The sequence below is a fragment of the Adiantum capillus-veneris genome, chromosome 2 (genome assembly GCF_014529385.1).
Source record: "Adiantum capillus-veneris isolate H3 chromosome 2, ASM1452938v2, whole genome shotgun sequence".
NCBI lineage: Eukaryota > Viridiplantae > Streptophyta > Polypodiopsida > Polypodiales > Pteridaceae > Adiantum > Adiantum capillus-veneris.
In genome coordinates this window covers 114,482,708-114,497,305 of record NC_140932.1, presented here as the reverse complement: position 1 = coordinate 114,497,305, position 14,598 = coordinate 114,482,708, and the positions used below count along the sequence as shown (strand labels likewise).

The 14,598-nt window shown below is 44.2% G+C and overlaps 1 protein-coding gene across 3 annotated transcripts in view; it reads right to left on the bottom strand.

Annotated features, from left to right (window-relative positions):
• HGL1 (heteroglycan glucosidase 1) overlaps window positions 1–14,598 on the bottom strand; it is a 216,693-nt gene that overhangs the window by 179,268 nt on the left and 22,827 nt on the right. For all 3 annotated transcript variants that reach the window (XM_086488780.1, XM_086488764.1, XM_086488771.1), the window contains 2 exons: window positions 9,133–9,201; window positions 7,903–8,040 (listed from right to left, as the gene is read on the bottom strand). In XM_086488780.1, the coding sequence (XP_086344906.1) occupies window positions 7,903–8,040; window positions 9,133–9,201 (207 nt within the window). The remainder of the gene's footprint in view (window positions 1–7,902; window positions 8,041–9,132; window positions 9,202–14,598) is intronic.

Sequence of the window (14,598 nt, the reverse complement as noted above, 5' to 3'; positions counted from 1 at the left end):
TGCCATTATCAAACTTCTTGACAACAATAAAAGGACCTTCCCATTTAATTTGAAACTTCTTTTGAAAGGTATTGTCCAGCTTACTATTGTATCGCAACACCAAATCACCCTTTTCAATTTTCTTGTCCTCCTCGCATTCATTGGCTTTTAGCTGAGCCTTCTTTGATACTTCCTCATAGTAGCTCAAAGTTAAAACTCTGTCCAATTGCAAACATTGTAAATCCAACTATCTTTTCTGCCAAGCATTTCCTTGCTCTTCATCTCCCAATGACAATAACTTGAGTACAGGAATTTCCACTTCAATTGGCAATAACGCTTCCTTACCATAAACCAAGTGGTAAGGAGAAAATCATGTGCTCGTTTTGATAGCAGTTCTGTAGGCCCATAATGCACATGGCAACTCTGAATCCCAAGTCTTTCCATGTGTCTAGGTCATCTTTGTCAAGATCTTTACCAACTCTCCATTGAATCTCTCATTGAGACCATTGCATTGTAGATAACAAGGAGAACTGTACCTATGCTGTATATTGAGCTTCTCGCATAAGAAATCAAACAGCTCTCCTCTAAATCCTGGTCCTCTATCAAAAAATAGCTCTAAGGGTACACCAAATTTGCAGCATATATGCTCATTAACAAATTTTCCCATCTCCTTACTGTTAATCTGTTTGACAGCCTTGGCTTCTGCACATCGTGACAAATAATCCACTGTTTTCAAAATGTATGCATTTCTTTTGCTAGTCATAGGTAAGGATCCAATAGCATCAAGACCCCATTTTTCAAACACATCAAAAGCTAGAATTGTCTACTGCAATTCTGGCTTCTTCAAATTTCTCTTTCCCATCTTCTGGCAAGGCAAACACGACTTGCACCAGTGATTAACATCCCGCTGAATACTTGGCCATACATAGCCTTCTTGCAAAATCTTATGCAACATGATCTTCATGGCAAAATGGCCTGCACAAGATCCCTCATGATTTTCTTCCAAAATCTTGTAAATTTACTCTTTCCAGGGTACACGACGCAAAACCAAATCACTTCCTTTCATATAAAGCACATCATCAAGCATTTTGTATTTCCTGGCTTTTCTTATAAATGCATTGTTTTTGGAGGATAGTAAACCGTTAGGTAGAATACCTGTCAACAAAAAATCCGCCTATTTAGATAAGACTTCTCTTCCATGATATAAAGGGGCATTTTCCTTCAGTACAATCACACAAGTGATCATTTCTTGGGCAGCATCATGAGCTTCTTTATTTTGAAACCTCTCGATATGGTGCAAACTCCATGCTTTGAACTCTTTGAGCAACGATTTCACCTTGAAGCATAAATTCTTCGGTTTAGGATTCTTATTCTTCCATACTCCCAATACTTGCTTCACAACCAACAAGGCATCTCCTTTGATCTGTAAGCATCTAATTCCCAACTATAAGAAAATATGCAAACCACCTCAAGGGTCATGTACTCTGCTTTATTGTTACTCTTTCCATTAAGTTTCAGCCCTTGTTTTCTTACAAGCTTCCCTTGTGTATCATATATGACAATGCCTCTTGAAGCAGCATCATGACTTCTTCGATAAGAACCATCGAAGTATAACAGTGAAGCATCAGAGATGGCAAGAGTTTCGATTTTCTTCTTTCGCACTACTTCCTCTTTAACCAAAACAAGAGTATCTTTATAAGTGAGTAAATCTGTCAGGGTAGCTCGAGTACTCTCTTTCACCAAAAAGGTGAATTGAAACTCCTGAAGTTCAATAACCCATCTCATCACTGTTTTTGATATATTTGAATTATTGAACAGCTGGCGAAGCAATGAATAACTGGTGAGAAAGGTGAATGACTTTTGCAACAAGTAGTGTCTGAATCGTCTACAAGCAAAAAAAATACTGGTCATCACCAATTCAATTTCAGAGAACTCTCACTTCCGAACTCGCTGTTGCTGCCCGCACTCCCCCCCTCTCGCCATCGCAGCTCCTCCGTCCCCCCCTCCCCCCTCGCGCCATCGGTTCCCTCCCCTTCCACCCCACGCATACCCCTCTGCTCTGCCTCCTGCGCACAGCTGGCTACCCTGGAGCGCTCTGCCCAGCCTACTGCATCACCCCGTTGCCGTCGCTTGCCCCTCTCGCTGCCTTACGCCCTGCCCGCTATCTGCCTCGCCCCACTCGCCACCCTGTCCGCTGCCCGCCCAGCCTCCCCTGCGTCGCCCAATCCCTTCTCCTGGGTTTTTTGCCCCGCCCGCCTTCATTTTCTTTTCAGCCTTTCCTGCTTGTCAGGCTTCGCCAGCTTTCTTGGCGTGCTTGGTCCAACGGGAGTTTCCCCCCTCGTCGACTTTTCTCCCCAGCAGTAGACACGGATGAAGGCTCAAGCTCCGCCACAGAGGAGCTCCAATGAAGTCCCCTCGCCCGATCCCACCGAGCCCACCATTCGACTTGCTCTTTCACCGACAGAGCAAGCGAGCCTCGCTGCAGAGGTGGAGCGCCTCCGGGCGACCTCCGTCATCTGCAAGATTCTCGGCACTAGACCTAGCAGAGGAGAGCTGCGTGACCTTCTCCAGGCCCGCCTTCTCGCAGAGGTAGGCAAGATCTTGGACGTTCAATTCTTCGAACGCGGTTACTATCAGATAGAGTTTGAGACCTCCGAGATAGCGTCCAAGGTCATCGCGATGAGTCCTCTGACCATCCGAGCAGTTAGAGCCCACTTTCGACCATGGAGACATGATTTTGACCCAGCTTCAGATGTTCTGGTAGAGGAGACAGACCTTCCCATCTCCGTCTACTTTCTTGAATTGAGGAGGCAGTACCTACCACTTCTGTCCAGGATAGGCTCAGCGATTGGGACTATCTTGAAGACACCTCGCACGGCAGCCTCCATAGCTGCCAAGGCGGCCTGCATTCCCTCAGTTCGCGTTCTGGTTAGAGACACACCCACTCTCCCGAAGGTCATCCTACTTCCTCGGGTGAGTGGAGGTTGGTTTAGATAGAGCATGGAGTATTCGGGCCTCCCGAATCAGTGCTTCATTTACCGACAAATGGGCCATCTTGCCAAGGCCTGTCGGTGGAGGAGGCCCCGACCTACACCACAGGCCCAACCCCAGCCTTCAAGGGCTGGCCAACCGCAGCAGCAGGCAGACACACAGAGCACACAGGCAGAGCCACCCTCCGAGCCTAGGGCTCCAACGGAGGAGGGATGGCAGCAGGTTCGTGGTCGACGACGGCAGGGGCCACAGCGACAGCTTGGCACTCAAAGTGGTCCTCAAGCGCCTGCCCAGCAACAGTGAGTTACCACGGGTCCGATTATGTCCTCTTCAGCAGGATAAGGTCCCTGCTCCAGCCTCCACCTTAGCTTCACCCTCGACAGCCCCCCTCCCCCCGAGTTCCCATGAGGAGTTTTCAATCTGCTAGCATAATGAACAGGCTTCATATACTGAGATTCCTTCCCCTTTTGCAATAACATGGCCCTAATGGCATCGTCCCCCACAGATGGGTTGACATATAACTCCTTTTCCTAGTCAGGATCTTGCATAATGGGCAGCGTACTCAAAACCTCTTTGACTCTGTCAAAAACATCATCACAGTCACGAGACCACTTCAAGGGATCATTCTTAACTGTTTGCTGCAATGGATACAATAACTGTGATACCAAGGGTATGAAACGAAACAGATATTTAACTTTCTGTATGAAAGTGGCTGATTGTCTGGTATCTTTTGGAGATGACAACAACAACAAAGCCTCCACTTTCTCTGGATCTGCTTCGATTCCGGTTTCTGAAATCACATGTCCAAGAAGCTTTACCCTTGGCTACGCCAAATGACATTTTTTAGGGTTGAGCTGACCCCCGCATTCATCATACCTTGCAAAAGTCATTTCAAGCTTTTGAACATGCTCTTTCCTTGAACTGTATACACAAAAATCATCTATAAGACATTTGACAAACTTCCCAAGGAATGGGATAAGGACCCAATCTACTTTTCTTTCAAAGGCTCCCGGCCCATTTGTCAACCCAAAAGGAAGGCAGCAAAAGCAGATTCAATCCATGGCGTAATAAAGGTAGTCTTTTTCTGGTCTTCAGGAGCAATCATAAGCTGGAAATATCCTGAATAACCATCACAAACACTGTATCTTTCAAAGCGAGCCATTGCATCTAAAAGTTGATCAATGAAAGACAAAGGGTAAGAATCTTTCTTGGTCACTGCATTTAATGGCTTATAATCAACACAAACTCTCCAACACCCATCTTTCTTTGGAGTGACCACTACAAGGCTCACTCATTCAACATTATCGCACAATGAAGCTTGCATCCAAAAGCTTATCCACTTCTTCCTTTAAAGCATTCATTTGCTCCTTACCCATCCTTCTTAAATTCTGTCTTATTGGCTTTGCCCTTTCAACTAACTCAATCTTCACAGGATCCCCAACAAAACCCCTTATTTTCTGATATGAAGTGATGAAAAGATTTGGAAACCTGTCCAACATTGTTAAGTACTCCCTTCTTTCTCCTTGCATCAGATCAGTACTCAGCATATTTTGAATCAACTCTCTCTTCACTGGAAATTCCTGTTTAGGTTGCATCAACTCTTCGAGGTGTTGTAAATGGCTTGAAGCATTTATATTCCCTGATACTTGCAACATTTCACCCACTTCCCTCTTCTCCTCGTCCAGCAACAAGAATGACACTTCACCCTCATCACTAGAACTGGAAGCAGAGCTACTTTCTGAATATTCAGAACTATCTTCATTGGTAACTACACGGTCATCATTCTCACTCACATCTTCTAGTGTCATAGGTTGCTTGGTAGTCATATCGAACACCCTTTTTTCACCCTTTCTGCCATGCACACAGATTGTGCCCTTGCCCCAATCTTTCACAGCACCAACAGCTCTCAACCAAGGTCGTCCCAAAACGAGAGGAAAAGCTCCCAGACCAGCTAGCATAACATGAAAGTTTACTATAACCTTCACGTTAAAAACTTCAACTTCCAAATTCTAAATCATCCCCAAACACTTCACTTTGGCGTGGTTTGGTAGTCGAATCCGAAACCCAAAGCTTCCACATGTAATGAGACCCAGTCTCTTGACACATGATTGTGTGATCACACAAACTTGAGCACCTCCATCAATGTAGGCTTCTCCTATGCCCACACCTTTGTGCCAAGCGTTCACCACAGGACAAATGTTGGGTAACTCTCCCACAGCCAACACTCTGACTTGTCCATGTTTCGCCTCTTTCTGTGGATTCACTAATGACTTCCACTGCCTTTTGAGTTTGGGCACCATATTCCTCAATTGTCCAAAAGTACAATCTACTTTCCTCCCAATTAGGTCTTTCTTTAAATTGTAAGCTGTTTGGCCTTCTCCCAAAGGTAAATCTGCCACTTCGAACTGGTTGCGAGGTCTTCTCTTCCTCTTGGCTTTTGCATCTTCACGCTCTTTCTCTTTCCCTTTCTTTTTGCTAGGACATGGCGCAGCATAGCCTTCCCTCTCTCTTTTGCCCACGGGTAGCACATCTGCTTCTTTCTTTTCAACCCGCACAATACCCACATGACTACCAGAGGTTGAAGCCTGATTTTCCTACTCAGTACCTTGATCTCCCTACATATCCAATGCATAATCATTAGCCCTGTTTGGGGGAGTGGGAACATATCACCTCCCATCCTTGTTGGCTTTGAACAATAAGTGCTGATGTGACCAAGCTCACCACAATTATAACAAGTAGGAATGAACCTCCTATGCGACTCAAAACCACCTTGTCCACGACCCGCATTAGCATTACGCTGAGCTTCACATGCCTGAGCCATCCCTCTACCACGACCGCGGTCGTACCTCCAAGAACACTAAGTCGCAATTCCTGCATCATGGTCATCATGTCTTGCATATTTCGCTGTAACTGTTCAGTATTAGTATCCCTTTGAACAGGTTGGCCTCCAGCCTCTGCCTGATTTTCCTTTATTTTGCACAGGGACCGCTTTCCCATACTCATTAAGTCTTTGAGCCTTCCACTCTCTCTCTGTGGCAATAGCGACTACCTCCTCGAAGGTGGCGGGCCTTTTCAGCTCAACGTTAGATTCCCATCATATAGAGTATATGTGATATCAAGTGATGTCAGCATGTATTATTTGCGTGCAAGCGAGATCGCTTGCAGTATTGAGAGGGGGGGGGGGGGGGGGGGGGGGGGAGGAATCATTAGGATGTGTATTTTTCCTATTGCCTTCTCTGCATATTTTATTTATGTTATTTTTGCTTGTTTTCCCAAGGAACCCCCTTGAAAAGGTGCAAGTGGACATTGCATGCCGAGTGTGAAATGGTTGCAGCCAAACGAGTTCCTCACATCCAGAATCTAGGTCGGTTTGTCTATGTCTGGTAGGGCCAATTAGCTTTGAATTCTAATGAGTATGCCAGCATATTTGCGCCTAAATAAAATATGGGCCACGCGGCAAGTCATTAACAACTTTATAAGTTAGGAGGGGTTAGGAAACTGAACCATAAGGGCAAACTACACACGTCACCATGAGAGTAACTTGCTTGACAACTCACCACCCAAAAGCACAGACCGAGCTTGGGGGCGCCCAAATGAGAGGGCTTTCTGTGAGTGGATTTTCAAGTTTGAAGCTTTAATGGAAAGCTTGCCATCTCCCCTGTCTCATGTAGCGCGATGATTCCGCTCTCCTGCATCTCTCCCCCTTAAATAAAGGGCTTCTCAGATGACTGTACAATCTTGTGGGTTTTATGCATGTTTGCCAAGCCAAGAGCCTTCTAAAAAGGAGCCGGATTAGCTAATTACTAATCCCCCACAGGTACGCATAGTTCCATCGCAACAAATCGCGAAACAAGAGTGTTTTCTCGCGTGAAAACTCATCCAAATCAGAGGGGAAGTGTCCCATAGCGTGTGGGACCTCCTGAGACACTCGTAGACGTGTTTGCTCTACTCCAAAGATCCAAAACTAAGAATTACAGCTTGCTGCATTTTATTTGCAGGTTTAGGGTTTTGCACCAAAACTGCAAGATAAACACCTGGGAAGCCTCCAAGAAGCCTTGGAGTGGTTATACAGGAGTTTGGAAGTCTGTCACTGACCAAAACAGGAAATTACAGCACGCTGAAATTGACTAACAGCTCACCAGAAAGCTTCTATAATGCAAGGGAATCTGTCCTAGACATAACTTTTGACCTACAAAGAGTTTGGTGCCGTTATGCTCCTGAAATTGGGTCAAAAACCTGCAACTTAGCCCTCCACAGGTTTGAATTGCTTGGTGGGAGTTTTGTTTAAGTGTCGGATTGTTTGTTTACAAATGAATAAAGAAATACCGCAAGGGGCGCCAGTCTTTGGGGCCTACACAGAGTGTCAGTCTTCGTGTGCACAGTGATAATCTCGTTGTTGGATGCAAGTGTGCTGTCTCTCTCTCTATCTTCAGTGCTCTGTGTATAATTAACAGGTAATTGAATTTGTACTGCCCTCTACTGTGTACTAGCCGGTTTCAGATGTGATTCATAGAAGTAATGCATACCAAGTCTTAGAAATTTTGATGCTTCCTTCAAGAGAAAAAGGTAATGCTTGAGGATCAACAATTCAGACCTTGAATGCACCCAAGCATCAACTATGTCACGTCTTAAAGCAGCACTAAGTGCCAAGCACTACCAAAAAAACACCATAATATCAGCTAGACCCTAAGAAACCTCTCTCACCAGTCTATGAATTCTGCTTGGTTTTTTGTTTCTTAGGAAAATCTTGCTTGGTGTTGATACGACTGTGTGTGTGCATGTACACACGTGAGCACATGTGTATGCCCTTTGCATCTATGGTGCAATGTGGATGAGTGAAAATAACCTCACACCTTCAAGTTGTATCTGCTAGCAATCCAAGTGCATCTGTGGTGCAATGTGGTTTAGAGTTTTTGAGTGCAAATTAACAACCTCACACCTTCGAGTTGTATCTGCTAGCAATCCAAGTGCTTTGCCATCTGGCAAAACAGCCAGCACCCAAGGATGCGACTGATAAAGTGATGTTGTACTTGGTCCATAGCCCCACGCATCACTATTCCAAGTGAATATCTGTGTTCAACATAGCATCCAAAAATATCAATATTTTTCCATTAGGTTTTGGCTACTTTACGTTACTTACAACAAATTTAGAAGCTTTAATATAAACCCAAACCTTCCATAAGCCAAAACATTAATTCAGAGAGACTATTCTACAGGACAAGCTACCCAGAAGCATTTAACAAAAAAATATATAATGTCAGCACATAGAGCAACCTTAAACATTGATTGTGGCAGGGCCCACTTGAACTACAAAAAACTATTATCTTTGCACACACATTGTCAAATCTTACTCTGCAAAATAGAAACAGAAAAATAAGTTGAGATGCTGTTGCACTGAAAGACTATCCTTGTCTACTGTATTAAAGAGAAACCTCCTGCCATATATGTAGATGAAGTTCTGAAGCCTGCCATGTAATCAAAAAAGTGAGGGTTCATGCACCAGAGTAATTAGCGGGGTAAAATTCATATGCGATGATGCATTGAGGAGCTATCTTCATGAGCAGGAAGCAACAAGCTTATTGTCTAGTCCTTTGTATGTAAACAATAAACCTTATCCGTGCCTTCACAGTCACCAAATGTGTGAAGCTTTGAATGAACTGAAACTACAAATCCCACCATGATCATGTAGAAGTGGTACCTCCTACATACACACTCTTTTAGCTTGAAAGAAGGTGCAGAAGCGATTGTACATGTTCTCTCCTAAAATGGCCTAGAAACAGCACCCTACTAAACAGAAAAATGAATGGCAGATCTCATGCACAAAGACCTTGACACTTACACAAAGTTGATTTTTAAGATGGTGCTTACTTCTATCAGAGTTTCCCAGACGCCATCAAATGTTAAAAAGATGGAGCACTTTGCTTGGTTATTAGCACTCTTGAGCACCGTCTAAAATGATAATTTTCCCTCAAATCAAATAAAACCTCTTCAAGAACAATTACCAACTTCAAGAGAAAACTTCTCCCATTCATAGTTGTTTGTATTTTACAAACAATCTTACATTTAGCGAATGCTATTCCTGTATTAGATTCTATGAAATGCATGCTGGACCAAATAACAAACAAACTATCACTCTTTGAAAACAGGAATCTCAATTCTTACCCGCTGGCCACTCCGCTCCAAGGGTCCACTTACTTCCCCCGTCCCGTAGAAGGAGGTGCCTGAGGGTAACTGCACACAAAGAATGATGTAGAAGCCATTAAAACTCATTTTTAGACAAAAGGTCCTCATTGCAGACTAACAACACAGCAGATTGTGACCAATTTCGGTGTATATGCACCATATTTAATTGAGCAAATAGAAAAAAAAAATGCTTAGTGAAGATGTCCTTAACTATCTGACTTGAGACGCCACGAGCAGGACTACTAAGAAAGAGAAAGAATGCTGAACTTTAAGATAACTTATGTCAACAATTCTTTCAAAAAAATGTATGCCTTTTCATCTTATGGTCTTCACTCAGATTGTAGATTTTAGATTCTATCGATAAGCTACATCAAACCTAAATAATTTTGCATTGTTGACCAAACCAAAGAATGAAAATATAAATAAAAAGACCCAAATACTTGCATGTTGATCACATGAAGTTTTTCAACAACTGTTGAATCTGTTGTTCTGCCTCTTTTCTTTCTCATATGGCTGTGATCAATTGGGATGTTCCTTGGTTTCATTTTGTGATAAGCATGTAGTCCACTATCCAAGATTTTGGGAGATGCTATCACGTGACACATCCAACCCTATGTGTCCGTGGACAAGCTACAGCATGATCAGGGTTCAGCTCAGTCAAGTTAGTCAAGAATAGGAAGTAATCTGGCACTTTTGTGAGTCTGTTCGCAGACCGTGCATGTCGAGAAACTTAGATTAGATGCATATCCTCTGGTTTTACACAGCATGACCATCAAATTCCAGTTAGATTCCATTAGTAGCATTTTTACAGTGCATAGACCTATTTTCCCTATCTTTGACATTTTTCACTTATTATTTTTAAGTGACTTTTGTTGGAAAGTAGGTAGGGCAATTTTACTGAGTTTGTAGGCAGAAGAGGCAGTAGGAGCACCTTGCTCAACAGGCAACTTCTCAGCAAGACCAACCCCCGCGACTACTCTGGCGTTTTCTCCACAGAAGACCTAGAGTTTTTGCATCAGATCAGCCTTGGCGATTTGTGCAAAGCAGATCAGCCCCGGCATCAACACGACATAGCACATTAGCCTAGCGTTTTGCATTCGCAGAACCGCCGGCGACAGCAGAACAAATTTCAGCCCTAGCGTTTTTGGTTTGCAGCCCAACCTCAGCGTTTTTGCAGATCATCGTGACGGAACATCAAGAACGACCAGCGTTTTCAGTTTTCAGCCTTTAGCACTCGCAAATCAAGTCCCGAACCTCGCAGACCTCACCTTCTCGCAGCAGATCCTCGCCGCATGATCAGATCCATCGAAGTTTGCAGTTTCAGCCTGAAAAACACAGATTTCATGCGTTTTCAACGCCGTCGTCGCATCGTCGCCATCGACATCGTCATCGACATAGAGTCAGAATTCAGTAGATACAAGATTTGCAGATTTCAGCCCTTAGCGTTTTCAGATTTCAGTCCGTCTCGTCGTCGTCCTCATCGTCGTCGACATCGTCGGCAAGTCCAAGCATTGTAGAGATTTGTGCAATCATAAGTAGATTGCTCTCGCCATAGAGAGTGGGGCCTTCGGAGGAGGGTTTTACAACGTCTCTAGTGTCGTATTCTCTTCTCTCTCTATCTCTCAGTCTCATGCACTTTCACACACAGTGTCCATTCACTTTGTTTGTGTTCATTGCACTCTCTCATTAAGAACGGAAGGCTCTCCCTTCCATAAGAACAAAAGGAACCTTGAGCACAGTTCGGATCACTCATCTTGAGCAAAGTTCAAACATTCATTCCGCTGCACCTAACATTGGTATCAGAGCTTTGGCAGTGTTCCGTATCACTGAAGGAAAGAACCACAAGAACCACATAATTTTTTTTGCTTGTTGCGGTCACACGTAACCCAAGTCCACTTGGGCGTGTCGATTCCTATTCGTGTTTTGAAGAGTGACAGGAATCCCAGGAAAGAAGGGCTTGTCCAGTCTCCCCTTGTGCCTCTTTTCACTCATTGAGAGCGGACCGTGCACTTAGCGGCTGGCCAATCGACGTGAGGTGGGAAAAAGCAACCTTGGTGTGAGCGCAAGGCCGCCAAGGGGTGCGCCCGCGGAAAAGAGTAGAACTCGGGTGAAGAGAAGATCCTTCTCAAACACAGATTGCAAGTGAAAGAAAACCCTCAAGAACCGCAAGAACCTCAAGATTCTCAAGACCCTCAAGAACCCCAAGAACCAAGACCCACAAGAACCCAAGTTCCTCGTGAACTTAAGAACCCAAGACCACAAGAACCCACGACTTCGGTGGATAGTCATCACTCGAAGCGGAATGGATACTTCGCTTAGAGGTGATGAGCATGAGAGAGGCGAAGAAGAGTTTTCCCCACCAGGAGGTTTTTCCGACCCTCCCCCTTCCCCATCTACGTCAAGGATTGCACTAACTCCTATGGAGGCTTTGGACCAGATGTTTATGAAAAGTAAGTTGGAACGCAAAGCAAGACATGCAGAAAGAATGGCAGAAATGGAACGCAGACACGCAGAAAGAAGAGCAGAAAGAAAAGCAAAAATGGAGCGCAAACACCAAGAAAGAATGGCAGCCGCCGTCAAAGAGAAGAGCGACTAACACATGAAAGAGTTCTTGCGACTCTTTTCTCAAGTGCAGGCACAAATGCAGGAGGGAAAAGGAGACTCTCTCAGTCTCTTCTTCTCCAAAGCATGACACACAAGATTTGCATAATTATGAGAAGCATGATGATTTGAATGACAATGATAAGCATGATAATGATGAGCATGATGATTTGAATGACAATGATTTGCATGATGATTTGGATGACAATGACAAGCATGATGATTTCCATGATGATCAAGATATGATTTCTCACAAGCATGAGGATTTTCATGAAGATGATGTGATTGTTCACAAGGATGATGTGTTAGTTGATACTTTCTCTAGTGAAGCTAACCTCATTGCAGATTCGATCAGTCACGAAGCACCGATCTTGGCTCTAGAGCCTAGGTCCCAAGAACCCCCTCACGAAGAACCGATCTTGGCTCTCAAGCCTAGGTCCAAAGAACCCCCTCAAGAAGAATCGATCTTGGCTCTCGAGCCTAGGTCCAAAGAACCCTTACAGGAAGTATTATGTGTTCGCATGATTAGTACGCACGCATTGTTCGAGTGTTTCATTTGTGATTGTTTCCTGTATTTTAGTCAACGTCTTTATGTGATCCCTTTTCCTAGGCATGACATATTTTACGTTGAACACGTTTCACTCATGAATGAGCACGGATGTATGCGGATTTTTCATGAAAAGCTGAAAAGTATGCATTCAAGGAAGTCACATTCCATGTCTCTTCCTTGGCATGACACAGTACCCGAAAGAGCACATGAAAGTATGAGCACCAAGCATGGGCATTTCCATTGTGAATTTCCACAATTGATTGCTTTAGATCAAAAGAGAAAGATTCGATCTCATTGTTTGCGTGTGTGTGGTGAACGGTTTGGCATTCCGTCTATTTGTTCATCTACATTGCATGCACAGTCCTTGAGGAAGACAACATTTTTTCCACTCACTTTACATGGAATGGGTATGTTCATGTTTTTGTATTGGAAATGGTTTCAAGAATTTTCAGCCATGGAGATTCTTGAAGAAGAAAGAAGCATGACTCTCGACGAAGTTGATGCATTGAAGGAGCCACAGAAGACTTTGTGTCGCGTTCGGCACGGCCCAAAGAAGCAAGCGTTGCAGACCTTTATGAAGTTCAAGTATCGCATGACCCACACATCAGAGTGGGCCGGCGAAGAGTTCTTTCCAGGATTCCGGATGTTATTGGCGATCTCCCTAGACGCCATACAGTTCCATACCAGTACCTCACTTTGAAAAGGAGGGGATGTCACGTGACACATCCAACCCTATGTGTCCGTGGACAAGATACAGCATGATCAAGGTTCAATTCAGTCAAGTCAGTCTAGCGTTTTGCATTTTCGCAGAACCGCCGGCGACAGCAGGACAAATTTCAGCCCTAGCGTTTTTGGTTTGCAGCCCAACCTCAGCGTTTTTGTAGATCATCGCGAAGGAACATCAAGAACGACCAGCGTTTTCAGTTTTCAGCCTTTAGCACTCGCAGATCAAGTCCCGAACCTCGCAGATCTCACCTTCCCGCAGCAGATCCTCGCCGCACGATCAGATCCATCAAAGTTTGCAGTTTCAGCCCGGAAAACGCAGATTTCAGCATCTGCGTTTTCAGCGCGTCGTCGTCGCATCGTCGCCATCGACATCGTCATCGACATAGAGTCAGAATTCAGCAGATACAAGATTTGCAGATTTCAGCCCTTAGCATTTTCAGATTTCAGTCCGTCTCGTCGTCGACCTCATCGTCGTCGACATCGTCGGCAAGTCCAAGCATTATAGAGATTTGTGCAATCATAAGTAGACTACTCTCGCCATAGAGAGTGGGGCCTTCGGAGGAGGGTTTTACAAACGTCTCTAGTGTCGTATTCTCTTCTCTCTCTATCTCTCAGTCTGATGCACTTTCACGCAGAGTGTCCACTCATTTTGTTTATGTTCATTGCACTCTCTCATTAAGAACGGAAGGCTCTCCCATCCATAAGAACAAAAGGAACCTTGAGCACAGTTCGGAGCACTCATCTTGAGCAAAGTTCAAACATTCATTCCGCTGCACCTAACAGATGCGCATGCAAAGACAAAGGGATCATGTTCGACAAGCAAAGACTGCAAGAAATTGCGGAAAATAGAAAGCTCTTTCATTTGGAGCATGAGTCGTTATGTCTTGCCACCTCTCGTTTAATGCATAATGAAAAGCGTAAATTAGAAAAACAGAAGACTCAATCCCAACAACAAGCGTTTCTTGATAAGGGTGGTTGAGCATTTCTTAAAGAGGGTTGTTCATCAAAGAAGTTCTTTCAAAGTTTGCATCGTTCATGTGAATCTCATGCAGTTAAGCTTTACTCCAAGAATGGACTAATATGAAATCAAAGCTTGCAAATGCTTTACATAATCACTTTAGTTTGCTCCTACAACTCCATCTCATGCTATTTTACATGCTCGAAAGAGTTCGAGCATGTCACAAACTGTTGACGTTGTTAGCGTACAAACGGTAAGGAAAACGTGTGAGGGTCATACCCAGACTCGACCCTACTCACCTCCCTCAGTCCTCTAGACCGTTCCAGGGGATGACATAGATCTATTTGTAGGTATCCCTCCCACTTGGGATCGACACTCAGATAAGACTCCAGTCTATCTCGAATGCCAACCCAAGTAGGTATATCCCTCCATTCAATGATTCTATCCGCTTCTCATAATCAATCTGTCCTTGACAGCTTTCTGCACCCAAAATCGTGGTCCTTAGTCTTGATTCTCTTGATCTTTAACTTGAGGATCTGCTCTTGCTTTCTTGTTCTCCCTTGGTTCATGGCGATAACCCCTTTTTCCTGACAAGCAGGCACGGGAGTTA